At 44.4% G+C, this 26,139-nt stretch overlaps 1 protein-coding gene across 1 annotated transcript in view; it reads right to left on the bottom strand.

Annotated features, from left to right (window-relative positions):
* The window catches only part of musk (muscle, skeletal, receptor tyrosine kinase), a 144,313-nt gene that overhangs the window by 8,945 nt on the left and 109,229 nt on the right, over nucleotides 1-26,139 (bottom strand). The window contains exon 16 of the mRNA XM_067983572.1: nucleotides 10,580-10,728. Coding sequence (XP_067839673.1) covers nucleotides 10,580-10,728 — 149 coding nt within the window. The remainder of the gene's footprint in view (nucleotides 1-10,579; nucleotides 10,729-26,139) is intronic.

Genomic DNA, 26,139 nt, shown 5'->3' with positions numbered 1-26,139 from the left:
AATTACATGAGTGATCTTAACAATCATTATCTTAACAATCATTGCTACCAAATTTCTCAACTTTCAATAATACCGCAAACACATTTACATATCACATACTATATGTATGTAAACAAAGTTTGCTTTACACCTCCTCTGTATATTTGTAACAACCTGAATTTACAGATTTGGCTGCAGTATTAAGTGCATGATTACAGAGTTTTTCATTCTATCGCATGGAGTTAATTGGGGCCTTGTTTAAATGAGCGTAGAAAAATCACACTCTCAGAGTAAACAGGCCTTCATTTTTAATCAAGTTAATCTCACAAAACATTCCTTTTAAAGGTTAGTAACTCTAGGCAGTAATATGCCTGATGAATCATCTTTCCAAATTTTCATTCGCTGCTAAGAATCTAACAGGACACCAAGGAAAATAACAAAATTATGAAAACAAACTTGTACACTGATTTTTATTTTACATCCGTGCTCTTAGTAGCTTCAGCAAGAAGACAGTTCTGGTCTCCATATTATAAAAAGGTTATAGAGGCACCGGAGAAGGTGCAAAAAAGATTTACAAGCTTGATACCAGAACTGAGGAGTTATACCTATCAGGAAAGATTGAACAGGCTGAAGCTCTTTTCTGTAGAAAAAAGAAGGCAGAGGAGTGACCTGATAGAGGTCCTTAAGATTATGAAAAGTTTTGAGAGGGTAAATATAGAGAAGATGTTTCCACTTGTGGGGGAGACCAGAACTAGGGGCCATAAATAGAAGATAGTCACTAATAAATCCGATAGGGAATTCAGGAGAAACTTCTTTACCCAGAGAGTGATTCGAATGTGGAACTCGCTACCACAAGGAGTGGTTGGGGTGAATGCCCTAATGGATGCATTTAAGGGGAAGCTAGATTATGAGGGAAAAAGGAATAGAAGCTTATGCTGATGGGGTTAGATGAAGTAGCATGGGAGGTGGCTTGTGAAGAGCATAAACACCAGCATAGACCAGTTGGGCCGAATGGCCTCTTTCTGTGCTGTACATTCTATGTAATTCTATGTAAGACGGATTATTCTAAAATAAATGTTACTGTTTGCCTAGGCTTTTACTTTTATGGTTGGCCAAATCTAACGGCCGTGAATTCGGCGTGTCTGGAACGCTGATAGACTGCTAGGGATTGTGGGAGCTTCTTTTCCCGCAATGTGTCCAAAAGCTTGACCAGCTTTAAAGATTCTAATTCTATTTCTTATGTTCTTATGTATTCTGAATTACTGACAGAATCCAACTGGAGTTAGCCTGAGTAGTCTGCACTTTGTCCTCATTCTGACTCTTGTGTTTGTCTTTTTATGATACATATTCTGATGAAAAACACTTGTGCACTGCAGACTATAAATAGAATCCTTACAGGAATAAAGTGAACTGCTGTAATTGTTAACCATGTGCAATTTAATTTGTTTCATAAGGCAATTGTCAAATGATTTTGATTAATGTATTCCAGTTATCTTTTGCTTAACGCTTTTAGTGCTGAATGAAAATGCCTCGGAAAGATGCCTCATCAGGCGTATTACTACCTAGGGTTACTAACCTTGATAAGCAATGTTTTGTAAAACTTATTTGATTAAAATTGAAGGCGTGTTTACTTTGAGATTGTGATTTTCTGTGCACTCTTAATCAAGATTAGAATGATCTCCATTCTCCACTTATACTACAGCCCCAGCTACAAATTCACATTGTTACAACCACACAGCTGAATCATAGTGATGGATAAGAGTTTCTTTCCCACGTCATATTAAATGTATATTTTCCTCTGCAGTGCGCACAATTCCTCAGTTGAGATGCTGAACAGGCAAACCATTCCCTGGCCTCTGTAAATGTTGCTCTGTAATTGCCCAGTGTTTTCAACACTCAACTTGGTTTCTTCCCTGTGTATCGTGCCCTAGTGGCACAGCCGAGATAGGGAACTCACCTCTGTGGGGTATTTGGAGTGTGAATTCAAACTCTTAGCTTCAAAGCAACACGGTAAACCACACAATTGGCTGATGCAAGCGATGTGGACTTAGTCAACTTGCTGAGGTTCGAAGCTTTCATTGGTAAGCTGCCCTTCTTTGAGACTTGTTTCAGCCTTGTCTCAGTGGGTAGCACTCTTGCCTCTAAGGCAGAAGGTCCTGGGTTCAACCTCCACTCCAGAGACTTGAGCACATCATCCAGGATGACACTCCCAGTACAATACTGAGGGAGTGCTGTACTGTCGGAGATGCTGTCGTTCAGATGAGATGTTCAGATGAGATGAGATGCTCGCTGAGGTTGATATGAAAGATCCCACGGCACTATTTTGAAGAACAGCATGGGAGTTCTCCCCGGTGTCCTGGCCAATATTTATCCCTCAACCAACTTCAATAAGATTATCTGGTCATTATCACATTGCTGTTTGTGGGATCTTGCTGTGCGCCAATTCGTTGCCGCGTTTCCCACGTTACAACAGTGCCTACACTTCAAAAGTACTTCATTGGCTGTAAAGCGCTTTGGGACGTTCTGAGGTCTTGAAAGGCTCTATATAAATGCAAGTCTTTCTTTTTCTACAAATGTGTAACATGACCAAAGCTACTAAAAGTAAAAAGCAGATATATTTAGGTCCTAGTTTTAAGTTTTTTAGTTTTAACACACAGCAATACAGTCCCCACCACTTAAAATGTCCATGTTTAAAACAGGCATTCGCTGAAATCGGCCAAAAAGTGATAACCATTCCATCAAAAGCAAAATACTGCAGATGCCGGAAATCTGAAATAAAAACAGAAAACGCTGGAGAAGCTCAGCAAGTCAGGCAGCATCTGTGGAGAAAGAAACAGAGTTAACGTTTCAGGTCGATGATCTTTCGTCAGACATTAACTCTGTTTCTTTCTCCACAGATGCTGCCTGACTTGCTGGGTTTCTCCAGCATTTTCCGCTTTTATAAGCGATAACAATTAGCCATTTGTATTAACACCAATTTCTAAGTTGCTGGTTACAGCGTCTTAAGTGCTCCGTTTATTTCGGGCAGAAACAGCTGTGCTTACTCACTAATGAAAAGGGCTCACCGCCAGCTATAGGCAGAGAATCGATCAGGCTCAAGGTTAGAGCTCGAGTAACGGTTAGTGTTAAAGTCGGGCAGTTACTGGACGCGGTAAAGTTCACAGTTGTGTCAAAGTCTACACATACACACAACTGACTATTCCAATGCTCTCCTGGCCGGCCTCCCATCTTCCACCCTCCATAAACTTGAGCCCATCCAAATCTCTGGTGCCCATTTCCTAACTCGCATCAAGTCCCGTTCACTCATCACCCCTGTGCTCGCTGACCTACATTGGCTCCTGGTCTGGGAACATCTTGATTTAAAAATTCTCATCCTTGCTTTCAAATCCCTCCATGGCCTCGCCCCTCCCTATCTCTGTAACCTCCTCCAGCCCTACAACCCTCTGAGATCTCTGCACTCCTCCAATTCTTGTCTCTTGTGCATCCTCGATTTTAATCGCTCCACCATTGGTGGCTGTGCCTTCAGCTGCCTAGACCCTATGAGCTGGAACTCCCTCCCTAAACCTCTCCACCTCTCTCTTCTCCTGTAAGATGCTCCTTAAAACCTACCTCTTTGACCAAGCTTTGGGTCCCCGTCCTAATATCTCCTTATGTGGCTCGGTGTCAAATTCTGTTTGACAATCGCTCCCTTTTTAGTATATTAAAGGCGCTATATAAATGCAAGTTGTTGTTGGTGATAAAAAGCATCACCTAAAGAGATTCAAACAATGAAAACAATTTAATTCCCAGTGGTTATGCATCAGTTTAACACTTTTCGTGTCAGGTCAACACATTAAATAAATCAGCGATGACAACAGTCTTGTTTATAGCACTACCCCGTTATACAGGCCATCACGTATAACGGGCAAATCACGTTCGCACAAACACACCCATGTGACCATTAGTGTCAAAATGTGGCTAGAAGCTCTTTTGTCTTATTTACCTTTAGGGACCCCCAAAGAATATTCACTCATAGTGGATGCTGCACACAGGCAGAAACAAGTCATTATTGGCCTGGATTTTCCTGATTTCATGCTCGGAGGATGGGGGCAAAATTTCCGCTTGCTGCCCCAACCCCATTGTGACCCCGGCCCAGTTTCCTCCTCGGGCCTTGTTAGATGTGCTGGGTGGACTCCCCGCCCGGTCTCCGTCACCGGGAGAGGCTCGCTGCTGCCCGGGGAGGATGATACGGTGGTGCGGATGGGGGAACCACTTCAAAATTTAGATCCCAGCTTAAAGGGACCACAGGGGCCTGAAGATCAGAGGGCAGCCTCAGACTAAGTTCCTGGTGGTACCTATGGGCGGCAGTGGAACGGGCAGAAAGCAGGTTCTGCCCCCCTCTCTGTTTACATATGGCAGGGATGGAAAAGGCCGCCTTTGGCCTTACCCGCTGGGGCAGGGGGGTGCGGGGAGGGGGCTGTGGGGAGAGGAGGGAAATAATGGTTGGGGTGGGAATGCGGCTGTAGGCCTTGTCACCCAATTTCCCTGCGTTTTTCTACCATGATCCCCCCTGATTTGGGGTGGGATAGTGGAGGAGAATCCGGGCCAAAACTAATGAACAGGTTTTGCAGATGAAGATTCATTGTAGATGGCTCCAATGGCCTGACTTTGGAATTGATGGAACTGAAAAGTACAAACGATGCGTTGGGCTCATATAAATAAGAAAGAAAGAAAGAACTTGCATTTCTATAGCACCTTTCATGACTTCAGGATAAGTGATTTACACCCAATGAAGTATTTTTGAAGTGTAGCCACTGTTGTAATGTAGGAAATGCAGCAGCAAGCTCCCACAAACAGCTATGAAATAAATGACCAGATCATCTGTTTTTGGTGTTGGTTGAGGGATAAATTTTGGCCAGGACAACTTTAAAATAGTGCCATGGGATCTTTTATATCCACCTGAGGGGGCAAACTTGGTTTAACATCTCATTCTAAAGACTACATCTCCCGATAGTGCAGTACTCCCTCAGTACAGCACTGGGAGTGTCAGCCTGGGTGATGTGCCCAAGTTTCTAGAGTGGGACTTGAACTCACAACCATTCTAGCTGAGAGGTGAGTGTGCAACCCACTGAGCCACAGCTGACACCATATAATGATGATAATCTAACATTTAATGTGCATCTCAGCAAACAATTTAACAACATTCACCTCATAAACTGAAGGGAGGTGACTCTCAGTGTAACCCCTGAGGAAATGATCTTTGCTGGAAGTCTGGGACTGGGCTGAACTACAAATGGGGCCTTGGAGTCTGAGCCCAGTGTAACTTAATGGAAAAATAAAGGCAAACAGCTTTGAATTGTTTGCTTTTGCTACAAATATCTTTTGGCCAGCTGATAAGACAAACAATCAGTCGTTAAAGAAAATGGACGGTACTGTTCTTTTTAAAGGCCTCCCTCGGTTTCCTGGATGTACAGTAATGTGATTGTATTTAGTTGTGTGTGTAGCCAAGGGATTATCTGTCCCAATTGCCAGACAAATCACCATGTGTTGTTTTAACAGTGCTTGGCAGCAAGTCATTGTCACCCCTGGAACAGCACAGAAACCTTGGAAACAAATGGTCTATTTTCAGATTATGGCCAACATGCCATTCTAATCTCCTCTAATCACACTTGTTTAGCAATTTAAAGCTATTTGGGGCCAGCTTTCTTTTGCCCAATTACCTCCCCTCCTTTCCTGAGGGGCCGACTAAGGTTGCTAACCCTCCAGGATTGTCCTGGAGTCTCCAAGAACTGAAGGTTAATCTCCAGGACACTGCTGCGATCAACCCTGGAGAAAAATCATAGGGTCGTTAAAAAAATGTGTGTCTTTTTTTCATTTTCTCTGAATGCTTCTGTTTATTAGTTATAAAAATATCGGAGATGTGGAAAAAAGGCTGACTGACAGTCAAGGATCATCCAATTGAGTGATTAAGAGTCTTTTTACTTTCCAATTGGCTGTGGGAAGGTGGGGCACTGTGAGGATGGACGTGTTGGGCGACCAATGGCGGGAGGGTGGAGGCGGGGTGGTTGGAGGCAGGAGGTCATGTGATGAAACCTCCAGGAATACGTCCAACCAGAGTTGGCAACCCTAGGGCCAACTCCAACTGAGGTACAGCTTCACAGGCAGGACTGGCATTGGATTACTTGACTTGAAGTTCTGATTGATTAAGGAAAGCTCTTTGGAGGAGTAAGGCACTGCACCTTTCGCCAATGGCTGACTGAGAACGCATGAGATTGCGAGGGATTTGGTGGACTGGAGCGTGACATCTGAAAAGTAATCCTGTAATTCACCCCTTCACCTGGCAGCTGCTCTGTAAATGTTTTATTGTCTCTGGAAATGTCAGGCTACTCTAACCGAAATAAAACCGTCCTCAGTTTAAAAGATCTATTTTGGAGCTGATTAATACTGAGGCTTAAGTTCCAGAATGTGAAGACCTATGTTAATCTAGCCAAGGAAATGATAATATGAAACTGTCCTGAAGTGGAGCCTGTCAAAGCTGAACCTTTTATGGTCAACCCTCCCAATGGCACAGCTCTCTGTGTTTATCTTCAGGCGACCTATGATAATTGGCAAAAGAGCCAGAAGAGAGATGAGGAGAATTTTTTGTTATTGTGATGATCTGGAATGCGCTGCCTAAAAGGGCGGTGGAAGCAGATTCAATAGTAACTTTCAAAAGGAGAATTGGATCTGTACTTGAACAGGAAAGATTTGTGGGGCTACGAGGAAAGAGCAGGGCCAGTGGGATTAATTGGATAGCTCTTTCAAAGAGCCGGCACAGGCACGATGGGCCAAATGGTCTCCTCCTGTGCTGTATGAGAAGGGGGTGATCTAATTGAGGTGTTTAAGATGATTAAAGAATTTGACAGGGTAAATAAAGAGAAGCTATTTCCTCTGGTGGGAGAGTCCAGAGCAAGGGGGGCATAACCTTAAAATTAGAGCTAGGCCATTCATGGGTGATGTCAGGAAGCACTTCTTCACACAAAGGGTAGTGGAAATCTGGAACCCTCTACCCCAAAAAGCTGTTGAGGTTGGGGGACAATTGAAAATTTCATAACTATGATTGATAGATTTTTGTTAGGCAAGGGTATTAAGGGTAATGGAACCAAGGCGGGTAAATGGAGTTGAGATACAGATCAGCCGTGATCTAATTGAATGGCGGAACATACTCGAGGGGCTGAATGGCCTAATTCTGTTCCTATGTTGATTCTATATTGTTTGATTTGGTGAGTTAATGGTTAATATTACAATAATGAAGCTATTCCTACACGGTTTAAGTAGCTTTATTCCTGTGATTTTGATGTTTATAATTGGAGCACGAACAGTGGAGGAGCTGAAAGCAAACAAAGCTAGTTGGGCAGTGGGACAGGAATGTTCCTTGAAGCTGCTGGCAGTTTAAAAGTTAAGAGCTGGATTTTCATTTCCTACCTTTTGATCCTCAATTTCCCATTTTATAGCCTCCACAAGACGAGACCTTCCGGCCATTATCACTGCGTGGGATTTAAACTGTGCAGTCTGTGACTTAAGTAACTGATACAATCTTGTAGGACAGTAACATTCACAAAAACAAATGTAGAAGCAAAAAAGTTTTCAAATTATGACAATGTATAGTTATAAATTGCTGTTTGAGTTCAAATAATAAAGCAGGTGTAGTTGCCTGGCTAGTACAGAGCCTTGACAATCTATATTGTCTATATAAAAACCCATCTTTCGGATGAGACATTAAACCAAGGCCTCGTCTGCCGTCTCAGGTGGACTTAAAAGATTCCATGGCACCATTTCAAAGAAGAGTATGGGAATTCTCCCTGATGTCCTGGACAATATTTATCCCTCAACCAACACTTTAAAAAAAACAGATTATCTGGTCACTATCACATTGCTTTTTGTGGGATCTTGCTGTGTGCAAATTGGCTGTCGTGTTTCCTACATTACAACAGCGACTAGACTTCAAAAAGCACTTCATTGGCTGTAAAGCGCTTTGGGACATCCTGAGGTCATGAAAGGTGCTAAATATAAATGCAAGTCTTTCTATTTTTTCTTTTTGCATATGTTAGCAATCTACGGCCCGAAACAGGCGGGCAGACATCTTGCTCGTCTACAGGCAGGCCCACTTGAAAATTGCATGAGGTGGGCCTTGGGCGTAGGTGCCTTCACCGCCCCGATTTCCAACCTCCGGCCACCTGTTTTCCAAGCGAGAGACGGGCAGTCGGCAGCTGGAAACGACCCCCCCGGTGTGTCTCTAACATGTGACCTTGCGAAGAAATAAAGTTACTTACAGATTTGCTGTAGCATTTTAATTCAATTCACATTGATCCCATCGCTCCATATTTAGATTGTCATCCACTCCTACACTATATTTCAGAAAGCATTACAAATGTTGCTGATAAACTAATGTGAGTGGCTGAAGTTGTGATTTGCTGGTGTGTCTCGGGTGGGGTTGCCAACTCTGGTTCGACTTCTCCTGGAGGTTTTGTCACATGACTTCCCGCCTTGAACTGCCCCGCCCTCACACTCACGCCATTGGTCCATCCTCCGGGCGCACTGCATTCCCATAACCAATTGGAAAGCAAACAGACTCTTTGTTACCCAATTGGATTAATCCTGACTGTTAACGAAACAGCCTTTTTTCCCCCAGCTTCAATATTTTTACAGCTAATAAATGAAAATATTCAAAGAAAATGAAAAAGAAAACACAATTTTTTTTATTGTCCCGATGATTTTTTCTCCTGGGTTTGCTGGTGGCAGTGTCCAGGAGATTAATCTCCAATTCCTGGAGATTCCAGGACAATCCTGGAGGGTTGGCAACCTTAGTCCCAGGGCTCTCACTTCCAGTGATGTTGTTTTCTGTGACCTACATTGTAAAGTCTCTTTCTGGCACTGTACACTGTGTGCCATGTTAGCTTGTTCTGTCAAACCACTAGGGGGCGAATGGGTCACCAATGAATGGCGGTTGTGTTTAGCTCAAGCTGTTCTCAGTCAAGCCTTTTGAAATTGAATCTTATTCAACTTTTCCCCATTTCGGTGCCAATATAAGTTTCCTTATTTTGCAAAAACAAACCCAAAGCATCCAAATTTGAACCGACAGAAGTGCCTTTTTGGTTGAAAGGAAAGAAAGACTTGCATTTATCTAGTGCCTTTCACGGCCTGAGGACATCCCACAGAGCTTTACAACCAATTAAATACTTTTTTGAAGTGTAGTCACTGTTGTAATGTAGCCAATGTAGCGGCAGCCAATTTGTGCACAGCAAGATCCCACAAACAGCAATGTGGTAACGGCCAGATAATCTGTTTTTAGGTGTTGGTTGAGGGATAAATGTTGGCCAGGAGCAAGGGAGCTTCCTTGCTCTTCTTCGAAATAGTGCCACGGTTCTTTTCCGTCCACCTGAGAGGGCAGACGGTGAAATTGAGAAAGTACTCGTTAAAAGGGGGGAGGGGTTTACATCTGCCCCTACACCACATTCACAGAAGACCACTTAATGCACCAGAGCTGTGTGGAGCAATGAAGTATTTGAGGCAACATAACTGCATGTGAAGATTGACCTTTCCAATCTGTTATTTTGAATTCTCGAGTGTATTTATTAGCCAGATGCACAGAGCGCATCACGAGCAAAGGCTTGGCCTTCACTCCTATTGCAGAGACATTAGTTTTGCTGATGCTTTTTCCTCTGTGTATTACCAGCAAAGGAACAACTTCTTTCAAAATGGCAACAGTTCAAACTTCAAACCCTGGCTTTGGCCCCTGTGTATTCTGCACATGAATGGAACAGATGCTACCCCACATGAAATCTGCAAACTGCAGTTTCTCTAAAATTCTCTTACAAATACTTTGAATACCTTTAGAAATTTATAACAGGCTGTTCAGGGTCGCTCTGGGCTGGGTTCCAAAGTACTAGGTCATTTAGCAGGCTTTAAGACAATTAGCAGAGTGAAATAACATTTACCCATTTGACCCCATTCTTTCTGCTGCTGAAACCCTCATCCATGTCTTTGTTACCTCCAGACTCGACTATTCCAATGCTCTCCTGACCGGCCTCCCACCTTCCACCCTCCGTAAACTTGAGCACATCCAAAACCCTGCTGCCCGTATCCTAACTTGCACCAAGTCCCGTTCAGCCATCACCCCTGTGCTCGCTGACCTACATTGGCTCGATTTTAAAATTCTCATCCTTGTTTTCAAATCCCTCCATGGCCTCGCCCCTCCCTATCTCTGTAACCTCCTCAAGCCCCACAACCATCTGAGATCTCTGCGCTCCTCCAATTCTGGTCTCTTGCGCATCCCCGATTTTCACCGCTCCACCATTGCGGCCGTGCCTTCAGCTGCCTAGGCCCTAAGCTCTGGAATTCCCTCCCTAAACCTCTCCGCCTCTCTACCTCTCTCTCCTCCTTTAAGACGCTCCTTAAAACCTACCTCTTTGACCAAGCTTTTGGTCACCGGTCCTAATATCTCCTTATGTGGCTCGGTGTCAACTTTCTGTTTGATAACGCTCCTGTGAAACGCCTTGGGGTGTATTACTACGTTAAAGGTGCCATATAAGTGCAAGTTATTGTTGTAGCTTGTATTTTAGCATCACAAAGCAGGAGTTACCTAATAGCTTGACGATGTTAGGGTGGTCAAACTCTGCCATGAGCGCTGCCTCTCTCTGGAAATCTGCTTGCATGTCAGGCGAAGCCTCTTCTTTCAGCATCTTCACGGCCACCATGGTGGACGTCTCCTGTTGCAACAGCTGAGGGGCTCTAAAGAAAACAATACATAGCATTGTAACGAGGCACTCGGCAGCTAATTATTAAACAGGCAGTGCTTAAAGCCAAGGAGATTACGGTCAAATCTCAATAATATTACTGACATGCGCCCCGCTCCTTCTGTTTATTAAATTAGTGATGGACAATGCACAGTTCTGGTCTCCAATATTATAATAACAGATATAGAAGCCCTGGTGAAAGTGCAAATAAAAGATTTACAAGGATGATACCAGTATTGAGAGGGTACAACTACCAGGAAAGATTGAGCAATGACCTGATAGAGGTCTTTAAAATTATGAAGGGGTTTGACAGGGTGTACAGATTTCAATGTATAAAAGTTAACAGCATCATACTTGTGAACATTAACATGGCAAAGCTTCCATCTCCCGTATATTTTCTCTGGCCATACACTCCAATATCACAACAGTGACAACCGCCTTTGGATCGAAATAGCCGGCATGCTTAACGAGTTGTAGGCGATGCCTTTGTCATTGATTCCAGTGGTTAGTGGCCAACGTTTAGCACCGTTTGCCCGATGTAATAGTCCAGCACAGGCATGGTGGGCCGAATGGCCTCTTCCTGTGCTGTATCATTCTATGATAGGCGGTTACCCGTGATAAGCATGCATTGTACAAGTGGTGGGGACTGTACCACTTACTGAACCATGATTGTTGAAGCATCCGCCTTGCCTTTGAGTTAGAAGGTTGTGGGTTCAAGTCCCAGTTCAGAGACTTGAGCACATAATCGAGGCTGACATTCCCATTGCAGTACTGAGGGAGTGCTGCACTGTCGGAGGTGCCGTCTTTCGGATGAGATGTTAAACCGATACCATTCATGCAGACTGTAAATTCTAACTGCAGTCTTTGACATCTGTCCAGAGATTGGTGCTTTGAAAACCTTTGGTTATTTAAAATAAGAAAGAAAGACTTGCATTTCTATAGCGCCTTTCACGACCTCAGCGTGTCCCAAAGCGCTTCACAGCCAATGAAGTGTTTTTGAAGTGTAGTCGCTGTTGTAATGTAGGAAATGCAGCAGCCAATTTGCGCACAGCAAGATCCCACAAACAGCTATGTGATATTGACCAGATCATCGGTTTTAGTGATGTTGGTGAAGGATAAATATTGGCCAGAACACCGGGGAGAACTCCGTTGCTCTTCTTCGAAATAGAGCCATGGGATCTTTTACAACCACTGAGAGGGCAGACGGGGCCTCAGTTTAATGTCTCATCCAAAAGACGGCACCTCCAACAGTGCAGAAACCACAGGGTCTGCTCAAGTCCCTGCAGTGAGACTTGAACCCGCAACCTTCTGATACAGAGGCGAGAATGCCACCCACTGAGCAACGGCTGACACCTAATATGGAGCAATTGAGCTAGTCAGCATTGTTAATTTAAAATATAATGGTTATTTAAGGTGATCACAATTTTGTGCAATGTGATGGTCTTTAAGATGTGACATTTTTCGATATGACATCGTTGAGCGTGTCATTGCTACAGATGTGTACTGCCCATAAAAATTTTAATTATATAGATGAACTCCAGCATATTTAGCTAGTTCCTCATACAGTGGATATTCCTTCAGTATTAGCCTGTTCTAATAGCTCCAAATAGAATGAAATTCTCTTCATGATTTGAGATTTTAATTAAATAATTGGGCAAATTTCTCGTATTTAACTCCTTCCACTATCCTCTTGATTAATAGATTCAGAAAATAAGTACTTGCTACATCAGGATTTTTCTATATATTCCCCAACCCCTCCTCATTAATGAGTTTTTAACTGAGTTGAACCATGCAAAATTCGCTGTATTATATCACATCCATTAGACAGCTGTCTGACAGTCTTTCAGTTCCAAGCCTAGACACCCTCAGCTAATAACCTATGAGATGGAGTTTCTCTTTAATGCTGACTGAGGTCACACAGTTCATGCTGCAACACATGAGCCAAGGACAAGGGCAAACATATCCTGGACATTCTCAAGTTGGACGTTAGCAGAATAAACCCATATTTAAGCCGCCATATAAAACTTGTGACACTGCCTCCCATTCAGACACTGTTAAGGAAGGCTCCTTCTCATTCTCCTCCTCTTCCTTGTGCATATTCCCCTTAAACCGAAGGACCCCAGATAACATGGCAAAGTTTTTTTCACTTATCTTATCTTTATGTGAGGTCCAGGATAGGACAGTGTGAGGTGTGACCCTCTAAATAAGTAAATACATTGACTTCAACTCTCATTCCATAGAAACCACACTGTCTTTTTATTGATCCTATTTGAAAATAACATTTTGGGATACAGTATAATTTGAGTTATGACACGTGGTTAAGTGTAGCAGGCTTGGGAGGAACAGGTGACTTTGGACCGATGGTTTCCAAAGCTTTCCACCACTGGGGTTTTCCTCACCTCACACCTGGATCTGTTGTAGACTAATTGATAGAGATTGATTGCTATCATTAGTCGACAACTCCATTATTTTGTATTATGCGAGTATCAGAATGGTAGAAGGCGAACTAGATGAACATTCTTTGTTCCAATTTTACTCAGGTCCCCTCCCTGACATAAGAACATAAGAAAATAAGAAATAGGAGCAGGAGTAGGCCATACGGCCCCTCGAGCCTGCTCCGCCATTCAGTAAGATCATGGCTGATCTTCGACCTCAACTCCACTTTCCCGCCCGATCCCCTCTTTTGACCTCTTTCTCTTTGCCAGAGTTTCCATGTGGAAGCGATAGGGAGAGAATTCCAGTGTGGGCATATGATGACTGAAGACTCTGCCATCAATGATGGAATGACCAGTGCTCGGTAGTCCAGACTCAGAAGAGAAGTTGCAGAGGCCATGAAAAATGTTTTTGAATGAGGACGAGGATTTTGAAGTCAATGCACTGGAAGATGGGGAGCAAGTGGTGCTTATCGAAAATTAGGGCAATGAATGAATAGTACCTTTTATGGGATAGGATGCAGACGATGGGTTTCAGGAGGAGTTGGAGTTTGCGTAGGGTGGAGCTTAGAAGGCTGCCTAACAGAGCAATGGAAAAGTCGAGCATGGAGATGGACAAGGATGTGGATGAGGGATTCAGTGACGGTGGACTTGAGGTGGAGACAGAAGTGGGCAATGTCTCAGGGTTGTAAATAGACTGCCTCAGTAATGGACGGAAGGTGGGTTTGAAACTCAGCGTAGCCTTAAGCAGAAATCTTCTGCCACTGAAATGAGATATGATAAAATTCAGCCACAACTCCCCTCATTCTTTGGTGGGGCTTTATCTTATGTTGAACAATGTGATTTATGTATTTTTAAAATGTTATTACATAGCAGCAGAGAACATTGGTTGTTCAAAGCTTGATGCCATGGATTTGCACCTATGATTCCCCATCTGGTAAATTCCCAATCTCAGCCATGACATTGGGTGAAGGCAGTGTGCAGTTGCCAGGTTGAAAGCCATTTAATAAATCTTGGTTAAGATTGTTTATAAACATTGTGTAAAGCAACAATCCCAGGATCTATGGGCACTTCACTGCTTGCAGCTCACTAATTTGATTTACCACCATAGATCAGTACTTTTTATTTCTTAATATTTAGCTGATTTATTATCCCTTTCACACATCTTTCTTTATTCAAAGAGCTTTCACTTTGGCCAAAAGTCTCCTGTGAGAGACTTCATCAAATATTTTTTGAAAGTCCTGATATATAATATCCGTTGTTACCCTTATACATAAATTCGGTTACATCCTCAAGGAATTCCAACAAATATGTTCAACGTGACCTCTCTTCCATAAACTGTGTTAGTTTGAAATTATTGACCTTCTTCTTGTTAAATGTCCTTGAATTACTTCCCTTAAAACAGACCCAAATGTTTTTCTTACAATAAATGTCAAACTAACAAGTCCATAATTCCCAACAACATTATTTCCCAGATGTCTGATGGCAATCATAGAATGATACAGCACAGAAGGAGGCCATTTGGCCCATCTTTGAAAGCTATCTAATTAGTCCCACTCCCCTGCTCTTTCCCCATGGCCCTGTAAATTTTTCCCCTTCAAGTATTTATCTAATTCCCTTTTGAAAGTTACTATTGAATTTCCTCCACCACCCTTTCAAGCAGCGCATTCCAGATCATAATAACTTGTTGCGTAAAAATTTTTTCCGTCATGTTGCCTCTGGTTCTTTTGCCAATTACCTTAAATCTGTGTCCTCTGGTTACCGACCCTTCTGCCACTGAAATGAGATATGATAAAATTCAGCCACAACTCCCCTCATTATTTGGTGGGGCTTTATTTTTTGTTGAACAATGTGATTTATATATATTTTTAAAATGTAATTATATAGTAGCAGAGAACATTGGTTGTTCAAAGCTTGATGCCGTTGATTTGCACCTATGATTCCCCACATGGTAAATTCCCAATCTCAGCCATGACATTGGGTGGAGGCAGTGTGCAGTTGCCAGGGATGTGCCCGGGGAGAGAGAGGAAAAATCAGTGGGCAATTGAACCCAATGCACTTTCTTATACCTTCTAGCACCAAAGCAGTGACCCAGGCAGATCTATAAAGGTGCAGAAGATAGAAAAGACGGAAGGGAAATAAACAAAATAACCATAGTTACACGTTGGTGTCAGCTATGGCTCAGTTGGTTACATTCTCACCTCTGAGTTAGAAGATCCATGGGTTCAAGTCCCACTCTAGAGATTTGAGTACAAAATCCAGGCTGTCACTCCCAGTGCATTACTGAGGGAGTGCTGCACTGTTGGAGGTGCCGTCTTTTGGATGAGATATTAAACTGAGGCCCCGTCTCCCCTCTCAGGTGGTCATGAAAGATCCCATGGTACTATTTCGAAAAAAGGTAAGGGACTTCTACCCAATGGCCTGACCAATATTTATCTCTCAATCAACATCAAAAAAAGATAATCTGGTCATTTATCTCATTGTTGTTTGTGGGAGCTTGCTGTGCGCAACTGGCTGCCGCGTTTCCCTACAGTACAATAGTGACTACGCTTCAAAAGTATTTGATTGACTGTAAAGCTCTTTTGGGATGTCCTGAGATTATGAAAGGCTCTATAGAAATGCAAGTTCTTTCTTTCTTATACCTTCTAGCCTAATGGGAAAGTCCAATGAAAGGTTGGATTGTCGTAAAAACCCAACTGGTTCACTAATGTCCTTTAGGGAAGGAAACTTGCCGTCTTTACCTGGTATGGCTTATATATGGTTCCAGTCCCACACCAACGTGGTTGACACTTAACTGCCCTCTGAAGTGGCCACTCAGTTGTAGCAAATCACTACCAGCGGTTCAAGAAGAAGGCCCACCACTACCTTCTCAGGGCACCTAGAGGTTGGCATTAAATGCCGGCCTTGCCAGTGGCACCCACATCCTGAGAATGAATTTTAAAAAATCTCTGATGATGATGGGGATGGTGACGATGGGAGTATGACCTCCACTAGTTCAATGGAAACGCTGTGACTGAGGCTTGAGCAGCAATCTGCATTATCGAATAATCAGGATCAGTTTTTGGGTTTGGTTCCATGAATACCAAAATTTTAAAGCCAAGCCCTAAAGATATCCCCTGCATGATCAGTCAACAAACTGAGGGATACCTAACAAAATCAAAATACTGCAGATGCTAGACAGACTGGATGCAGGGAGGATGTTTCCCTTGGCTGATGGGTCCAGAACGAGGGGTCACAGTCTCAGGATACGGGGTAGGACATTTAGGACTGAGATGAGGAGAAATTTCTTCACTCAGAGGGTGATGAACCTGTGGAATTCTCTACCACAAAAGGCTGTGGAGGCCAAGTCACTGAATATATTTAAGAAGAAGCTAGATAGATTACTAGACACAAAAGGCATCAAGGGGTATAGGGAGAGAGCGGGAATATGGTATTGAGATAGACGATCAGCCATGATCATATTGAATGGCGGAGCAGGCTCGAAGGGCCGAATGGCCTACTCCTGCTCCTATTTTCTTTGTTTCTATGCTGGAAATCTGAAATAAATACAGAAAAAGCTTCATAGAGTTACGTATAGAATTACAGTACAGAAACAGGCCATTCGGCCCAACTGGTCTATGCCAGCGTTTATGCTCCACATGAGCCAACTGATGAAAGATCATCGACCTGAAACGCTAACTCTGCTTCTCTTTCCACAGATGCTGCTTTGACCTGCTGAGCGTTTCAAATATTTTCTGTTTATATTTGAGAGTTACCTAATCTGGTCCTTTCAATTGAAGGGTTAATAGTACACCACACTTTTTTGATCAGAATTGACGTCAGCAATTTCTTGCTTGCAAAGGAAAAAACTTGGCCCCGATATTAACGGGGAGGCGGGGAAGGGAGCCCAATAGCCGGTGAAGAACCAGGCAAGGCCGGGGATGTGGAGGCCCTGCCGATCTTAACGGCAGGGCCTCGTTTAAATAAATCACTGCCTGACAGCTGGCCAGCTTGACTTCCTGGCCAGTGGGTGGGAGCAGAAATTTAGCGGCAGGAGGTTGATATTATGACGGCCGGGAATGGGGTCGGGTTGCTTGACCCCGATATTTTAACCCCCTCCATCTGACCCTCTCCCACCCGTCAGGGAGGGGGGTTAAAATCGAGGCGATCGTGTTTGTGAACACAACTGCAAAGTTAACCATCAGCTGGTAAATCAAGATTGTTGGAGCAGCATTAGCCTATGGGAAATCTCTGGATTGCCTCCAGCAACCCGTGTTGTCCAAATCTTTTCTGTGTTTCTAGCAACATGCAGGGTCAAATCTGTGAGACATCTGTCCTTATAATTGCCTCCAGCCGCATCCTGTTGTTACTCCACCTCACAAGCAAAAGAAAAAAAATTGATGCAGTCATGACTGGGAGTCCCAAATGGTAGGTTGCCTCCCTCGTACCAGAGTGAAGGACATCACGGAATGGGTAGAAAAACTTCTGGGAAGGGAGAGAAAGCAGCCAAAAGTCGTGGTCCGTGTTGGAACCGATGACATAGAATCATACAGCACAGGAGGCCATTTGGCCCATCATGCCTGTGCCGGCTCTTTGAAGGAGCTATCCAATTCGTCCCACTCCCCTGCTCTTTCCCCATAGCCCTCCAAATGTTTTCCATTCACGTGTTTATCCAATTCCCTTTTGAAAGTTACTATTGAATCTGAATCTACTATTGAATCACCGTCCTTTCAGGCAGTGCATTCCAGATCAAAAGAACTCACTGTGTAAAATTTTTTTTCCCTCATGCCGCCTCTGGTTCTTTTACCGATCACCTTAAATCTGTATCCTCTGATTACCGACCCTTCTGCCACTGGAAACAGTTTCTACTTATTTACTCTATCAAAACCCTTCATAGTTTTGAACACCTCTATCAAATCTCCCCGTAACCTTCTCTGCTCCAAGGAGAACAATCTCAGCTTCTCCAGTAAATAGAAAGAGATAGTTTAAAGAGTTGGGCACCAGATTGACAAAAACCAAGGTGGCAGTAATCTCCCAATTACTGCCCGTTCCACGCAGTGGATAGGTTGAGGGGAAGATTAGACGGGTCAAAATGTGCTGCAGGGCAGGTGGGAGGAGGAGGGAGATGTTGACATTCTTGGGATATTAGAGCAAATTCTGGGACAAAAGAGAGCTACACTGAAAGGATGGCCTTCACTGGAACCAAATGCTTCTTGAATGTTGTGAGGGTTCCTGCCTCCACAACCCTTTCAGGCAGTGAGTTCCAGACTCCAACCACCCTCTGGGTGAAAAAGTTCTTTCTCAAAGAAGCACTGGAACCAAACATCCTTGCAGAGAGGGCAAGTAGAGAAATGGGGGAGGATTTAATATGGCAGGGGTTGGGGGGAATGTCTAAGCTTAGAACATGAGATGTTAAACTGAGGAGATGAGATGTTAAACTGAGGCTCTATCTGCTATCTCAGATGGACATAAAAGATCCCATGGTACTAAAGAAGGCATATGGGATACTTGCCTTTATTAGCCGAGGCATAGAATATAAGAGCAAGGAGGTTATGATGGAGCTGTATAAAACACTGGTTAGGCCACAGCTGGAGTACTGTGTGCAGTTCTGGTCGCCACACTACAGGAAGGATGTGATCGCTTTGGAGAGGGTGCAGAGGAGATTCACCAGGATGTTACCAGGGCTGGAGCGCTTCAGCTATGAAGAGAGACTGGGAAGATTGGGTTTGTTTTCCTTGGAGCAGAGGAGGCTGAGGGGGGACATGATTGAGGTGTACAAAATTATGAGGGGCACAGATAGGATGGATACTAAGGAGCTTTTTCCCTTCGTTGAGGGTTCTATAACAAGGGGACATAGATTCAAGGGGATTTGAGAAAGAACTTTTTCACCCAGAGGGTGGTTGGAGTCTGGAACTCACTGCCTGAAAGGGTTGTGGAAGCAGGAACCCTCACAACATTCAAGAAGCATTTGGATGAGCACTTGAAATGCCATAGCATACAAGGCTACGGACCAAATGCTGGAATATGGGATTAGAGTAGACAGGGCTGATGGCCGGCGCGGACACGATGGGCCGAAGGGCCTCTATCCGTGCTGTATAACTCTATGACTCTATGACTCTATAACTAGAGAGGAAGAGCAGAATTAATGAAGCTTTTAGAACAGAAGTAGAGACCTGGTGGGGGCTCAAATTCATAATTCATTGAAAGCACAAGTGCATGTAGCTAAAGTCAAAAAACAGGCAATAGCATTCTCAGTTTTATTAAGAAGGGAATAGATGCAAGAGTAAAGAAGTAATGATAAATTTGTACAAGCCAATTGTTAGTGCTGGGTTGCAATTTTGGGTGCCAACTTATAGAAAAGACATTAAAACCACGAGAAATATATCTGAGGAAGAAGAATAATGATATCATCTTCGCCTTGGCCCTGATATCAACACGCCTCTTAAGGAAGCACACCGGGTACGAGGGAGCTGGGTGATTGCGTTGACATCTCTCCATGCAGCTGCTACTGTGAACAATTGATCCGTATTTGTACCACACAATTTCCCCCTTTTAACGGTGACTTTCAGCTCTTTAAGAGCTGCTCCTGGGTCGTGATCCCTAGCCCATTGTGCTGCAAGCCAAACTCTCTGGGTGAGCTTTGCCTGGCACCTAGTCAAACAATTGGGGGGGGGATGTGGGTATGGGACTTAGGGGGCACTGCGCCAACTATTACGATTCTATAAGTTACGAGTGCAGGTGCGTCTGTGCTTTTGCCAGCACAGCACATTTTTTACCAGGATTGCAAGCAGGGCTCAGGAGATACATTGAAGAAATTGTTTCATGACTGAAAAAAACTTCAGGTGCAGTTTAAAACTTTTCCTGATCCGTGATATGATGGTGTTCTTAAGGCAGCTTTAAGCTCCTCCAGTATAGGGACACAAATCTGGTGGACTCTAACACTGATTCAGATGCCTTGCTCAATATGCACCTGAACTGAAATGAAATTATTTTGCAGTTTACAGACCGGAATTTACAGCACAGAAACCGGAATTCAGCCCAACTGGTCTGTGCTGGTGTTTATGCTCCACATGAGCCTCCTCCCACCCTACTAATGTATCTTTCTATTCCTTTCTGCATCATGGGCCCGATTTTAGCACCCGCTATCGGGTGCGTTCTCGGCGGGGGGGCCTCGAAAATCGTAAAATCCAGGATCCCGACTGGATCCCGCCTCGATCCCGCCCACTTCCGGGTTCCCCGCTGACGCGCCGGCGTGCGCGCGCAGCCCCCGCTGGTGGGAATCCCGCAGGCAATTAAAGCCAGTGGGATGCCACTTGAAAGTATTTATTTAGGTATTTCAGGTCATTAACTGACCTGATTAAGGGACTGTGTGTGATTTTGGATCAACATGGGACTGTTTCCCACACTGGGGGAAACACTCCCATATCGAATGGACGTGTTGCATCTGTCAGCCTGTGGCAGCTGCAAAGGTCCATTTGACAAGTGGGGGGGCGGGGAGACCCTCACCCATTGCAGGAGGCCACTCTGTCACTTGGGACAAAGTTTCGCCTCCACCACCCTCCTCCTGACAGTCAAAGTCACCAACCTGCACACTTACCCCGGGGTCCGGAAACATGTACCTACCTTGCGGACCCCCTCAGATGTACATCTTGCGGATGGGGGCCGCCATAGCTGCAGTCATGACCTCCTCGGAGGGCGAACAGCATCACCAGCCTCACCAGCCTCGCCATCCACGCCGTCCACCTCTGACACGTGGAGCTCCACAACAGATTGCTGTGACACATCCACCTGTACAGCAGGAGGGAGGGCTACCGCAGAGAGAGATGCGTCGCAGAGGGCACTACCCTCGCCACAGGTTCCACAGACCGAGGCTCAGCCTCCTAGACCTCTCTGAGCAGCAGTGCACACGGAGGCTCAGAGTCACTCGACATGTAGCCGTGGACATCTGCAGCCTCTTTCATGCCGAGCTGCTCCTGGTTGGCCCGTGCACCATCTTCCTACCTGTCGCTGTCAAAGTCACCACTGCCCTCCCGAACTTCTCCTCCACAGCCTTCCAGGGTGCAACCGGGGACATCGCCGATGTCTCTCAGTCGTCTGCGCAGAAGAGCCCTGCAAATACACCTACACCCACTCTGCAGTGACACAATGGGTGGCATCAGTGGTGGGTCCTCATAGTGATACCCAGGAGCGGGCATTATTGCACAAACCAGACAGGATTCGCGAAGACATGGCAGTAGTGGTGCCAATATAATGTGTGATGTGAGTTGTTCTGAAATTCAATAGAAGTAACAACCATGACAAACCCTCAAACACCCTTGTGCATCCCCTTCATGCTCATGACACGTTTGCCTTACGCTGCCTACTGCACATATGTGATGCATGCCCTGTGGCTGCAGCACAGGTGGTGGCAGGTTGAGTGAGGCTGGCCGTGAGAGAGATGCACGAGAGGGTGAGTATGTGATAGAGCCTTGAGATTGTATGAGGTTTGGGTTGTGTGGTAGTGGCGGGATGAGTACTGGTGAGGTGAGTAGGTGCAGATAAGATGAGGATGGGGTTTGTCTGGGTATGAGGGGTGATGTGACAGAGTAGTGTTGGCAATGCCGAAGGAGATGTGGGGTGGGGGCAGTGATGTGGCAGACGGAGTGTAGGGGAAAGACTACGTGTACTCACTGTGGCTGACCTACTGAGGTCATTGGACCACCTCCTGCACTGTGTGCAGGTGGGCGATATGTTGGTGGCGCAGGTGACCCCCTCTGCCACCTCGAGCCAGGCCTTCCTGGTGGCAGAGGCAGGCCGCTTTCTCCCGCCCACCGGGGGGAAGATCTCTGTCCTCCCCCTCCTCCTCACCCCATGTATTGATACCTGGGGTGAGGCATCATTAAACTGGGAGCAGCCTTCCCCCTGAGCTGCTCCATGCAGTCATCTTTGCTATTTCTTGCAGCATCTGTCAGTGGAGGACTGCCCCTTTAAATAGAGCGCCTCCAGCTGACAGAGCTTACTGCGCATGCGCAGCCCGCCCGACGCGCAGACCAGCAGCGGGGAACCCGGAGGAGCAGGTAAGTGGCTCCAATTAGTGCGTTGCCTGCTACGATCGCGCGGGAAACCCACTAATTTCACCGGGCGCGCTTGCCCACCCGCCGAGAACCCGCACCCCTGCTAAAATCGGGCCCCATGTGTTTATCTAGCTTCTCCTTAAATATATCTATACTATTTGCCTCAACCACTCCTTGTGGTAGCGAGTTCCACATTCTCACCACTCTCTAGGTAAGGAAGTTTCTCCTGAATTCCCTATTGGATTTATTAGTGACTATCTTATATTTATGTCCTCTAGATAAGGACCTAAATTGCTGTGGGACAAACAAGTTTGTGAACATCAATCTGTTTGTTGATGGACTTTGGTTGATCAATAGTTATTTGATCTGATCTTACTCTAATTTTACCTTTTTTTTTCCAACAGAAGTAAACTGCAAGCTAGTGTAAAAGTCCAAAATGAATATGAAAAATGCCTGAAAATAAGCAGCAAAAACTAGAAACTCTTAAAAAAATAAAACCTAATGCTGGCGATCACAGAACAACAGAATATCTCGGAGACTATTGGCAACTGGGGCTAAATTAGCAGCTGAGATTCATTTTATCAGCAGTACTCACAGGGAGCTTACTTTGCAGCTGAACAAATGATTGCAGCTGTCAGCTTTTGGGATACGTGCAATATTTGTGTTTAAAGCACTGCATTCCCATAGTAACATGACTGACAAGAAACTTTATAAATAGAAGAGGGAACAATGCGGTGATATGATAGCATCATTCGCACTGCTGACTTGATTTGGGGGTTACACTTTAAATCTTGTTAATCTTTTAATGAATTATGAGAAACACTTGTTGTTCTCTCTGTAATTAATAGGCTGCTAAGGTAATAATGTTCTCAGAGGGTGCACACTTCGAAGCTGTGCGTTGCTTTGACTTTGTCAGCAGGGCAATAATTACGGAGGGAAATGACATTGTCCCATTTTACGTTAAAAGCGGAATTTCCCTCACCCCACCCCAATAACGCTGTTATTACAAAACATGAAAAGCATGCTTTAAAAAAATGGTCTGAGGTGCAGGAAGTGCAATATTTGCTGCAGCAAGGCTGCTGTTTGGGTTAACATGACGGGTCAGTGTGTGGAACTGAGTGAACATGGTTGTTCCAGGAGCTGAACCAGACTAAAAACTCCCTAATATGGTGCCCTGGACGCTGTTCTTAAAGTCCTACTACAGTCAGTGAACTGGAGAACAAGACTTATGTGGTAATCACGTTTGATCTTGTTTGGGATCACAACCAAAGAAACAAATGTTTCTAGGTGTGAAGCAAAGGGGTAAGAAACGCTATCATATGCACATTAAAATATAATTAAGTTTTAGTTTAGAAGCTGTGTATATCTCTTAACGTGATTAGCAGAACTTTGATTTTGAATCACAAAAGATATTGCTGTAGTTCAGTGAATATCGCAGGACTTTTAAAAGCAGTAATACACCTTCAACCTAATTATTCCTTGTATTTCACAAACCAAATCAAATCTGGCAGCTTTGTGTGTTCATTTTAAATGGTCAGGGTAGAATTTCCTCTTACAAACTCAGCCACAAGGAGGTAGACAGCATGATTATGTGGAATTTAATGTTAGATCCTCCTGTCACTGCTCTCGCAGTAAATCTGCTGCAGTCTGGTCACTCACATCAGGTTATTTTATCCACTTTTGTTACATATTAAAATTAATTCAAATATTCACATTACGCATAGAAATTTTTCTCTGATTTCAGCAACATCATCACGTTTTATAGACAGGTTATAACAGTGGTCGGTCAGGAGGGAAACATACCTTCTATAGCTCCCACTGGCAATGTACGAGCAAAGGACTGAAACTTACTGCCCCCGCCTCAGCTCATCTGCTGCTGAAACCCTCATCCATGCTTTTGTTATCTCTGGACTCAACTATTCCAATGTTTTCCTGGCCGGCCTCCCATCTTCCTCCCTCCATCATTCAAAACCCTGCTGCCCGTATCCTAACTTGCACCAAGTCCCGTTCACCCATCACCCCTGTGCTTGCTGACCTACATTGGCTCCTGGTTCGGCAAAGCCTTGATTTTAAAATTCTCATCCTTGTATTCCAATCCCTCTGTGGCCTCACCCCTCCCTATCTCTGTAACCTCTTCCAGCCCTACAACCCTCTGAGATCTCTGCACTCTTCCAATTCTGGCCTCTTGTGTCTCCTCGATTTTAATTGCTCCACCATTGGCGGCCGTGCCTTCAGCTGTCTGGTCCCTAACCTCTGGAATTCCCTCCCTAAACCTCTCCGCCTCTCTCCAGCTCTTTCTCCTTTTTTAAGACACTCCATAAAACCTATGGGTGCTTCTCGGGTGCCTGCCTTCAATATCGCTGGGCAGGCCGGAAGTGGTGTCAGGTCCCTATCGGAAGCATGAGACTGTGTCCTCTTTGCCAAGGGGACTGCTAGTCTCCAGGCATCTGGGCCACATCCCATGCCTGGAGCCCCCACTTATCTGGGCCCCGTTTCGCCATCCAAAGGTTTCTTCCTTCCCTCCGATGACCCATGAGACGGCTTTTTGCCAGACCCTAGCTGTGGAAATTCCCAGCCTTGCGATATCCATCCACCAATAAACCATTCCTATTGGAAATTAGGCACTAGAGAAATGGAGTATGGAAGTTCCTCTCATTAAATGTTCTTACCCTACCCAAGGACAGGGAAAATGACAAACATTTCATCATGCAAAATAACTTACTATTGATATGACTTATCAATGGATTAAATTACACACGGGACTGAGACTTGTCCAGGGAATGGTGTGATCTCTTTTTGAGAGTGTCCATTTCAAGGAACTCTTAGTCCACTGACAACCTGAAACACAGCTCCTGATTGATCAGGAATGCCATGCTAATTTATATGGCATAACATTTTGACGCAACAAGCATCTATAACACTAAAGGATGTTTTATTTATATCCCATTCACAATGTTGTGATTTGTGAATTGATCCTCCAAACCAACCTAGCCCTGCTGTGAGTTTCCTGCCAATAACACCATCCAACTAATGACCCTAGATACTCCAGGATATTGAACAATGTGGCCTTTAAGATGATAATGTTGCCTGCTTATCATTAACGATGCCATTTGACCCTTTTGTCAGGCTCAGCTTTCCTGGAAAAGATTATTTTTTTTCTGAGAGCGTACAGTCTTTTCTCTTCTTGTTTTATGCTTCCATATGGAACAAGTCCAGATTTGAATGGGGAGTGGGCGGAGAATGATGTAAAGGGGAAGGAGGTTAAACAAAGTTGAGAGGTAAAAGCCGCACAGGGGAAACAGCAATCATCGGTCCCTGCCACAGGATTGTTTGATTGCCAGCAAATTGTTTTAAACCAGTACAGACTAAGAGCACTTAGATCTCAGAACAGGCAGGGGCTCTTTTCTCTAGATGACCTCATAGAGGTCATTAAAATTAAGAAGGGGTTCGATAGGGTAGATGTAGAGAAGATGTTTCCACTTGTGGGGGAGACCAAAACTAGGGGCCATAAATATAAGATAGTCACTAATAAATCCAAAAGGGAATTCAGGAGAAACTTCTTTACTCAGAGAATGGTTAGAATGTGGAACTTGCTTCCACAAGGAGTAGTTGAGGTGAATAGCATAGATACATTTAAGGGGAAGCTAGATAAACACATGAGGGAGAAAGGAATAGAAGGATATGTTGATAGGGTGAGATGAAGAGGGGTGGAAGGAGGCTTGTGTGGAACATGAACACCAGCATAGGCCAGTTCGGCCGAATGGCCTGTTTCTGTCCTGTAAATTCTATGTAATTCTATGTAAAAGATAAAACTATGGTTATTTTTATCTTAACATGAAAAGAAAGAGTAGCTGGCTGATTCACAGCGTAAACTGTAATTCGAGAACATTACAAAGCAGTGTTTAGCAGCTCTCTGAGACATCACTCTGCTCAACAGCTCAG

The sequence above is a fragment of the Heptranchias perlo genome, chromosome 4, assembly GCF_035084215.1.
Source record: "Heptranchias perlo isolate sHepPer1 chromosome 4, sHepPer1.hap1, whole genome shotgun sequence".
Classification (NCBI taxonomy): Eukaryota; Metazoa; Chordata; class Chondrichthyes; order Hexanchiformes; family Hexanchidae; genus Heptranchias; species Heptranchias perlo.
The sequence above is the reverse complement of the archived record's forward strand: the minus strand, read 5'-3'. Positions and strand labels throughout refer to the sequence as shown.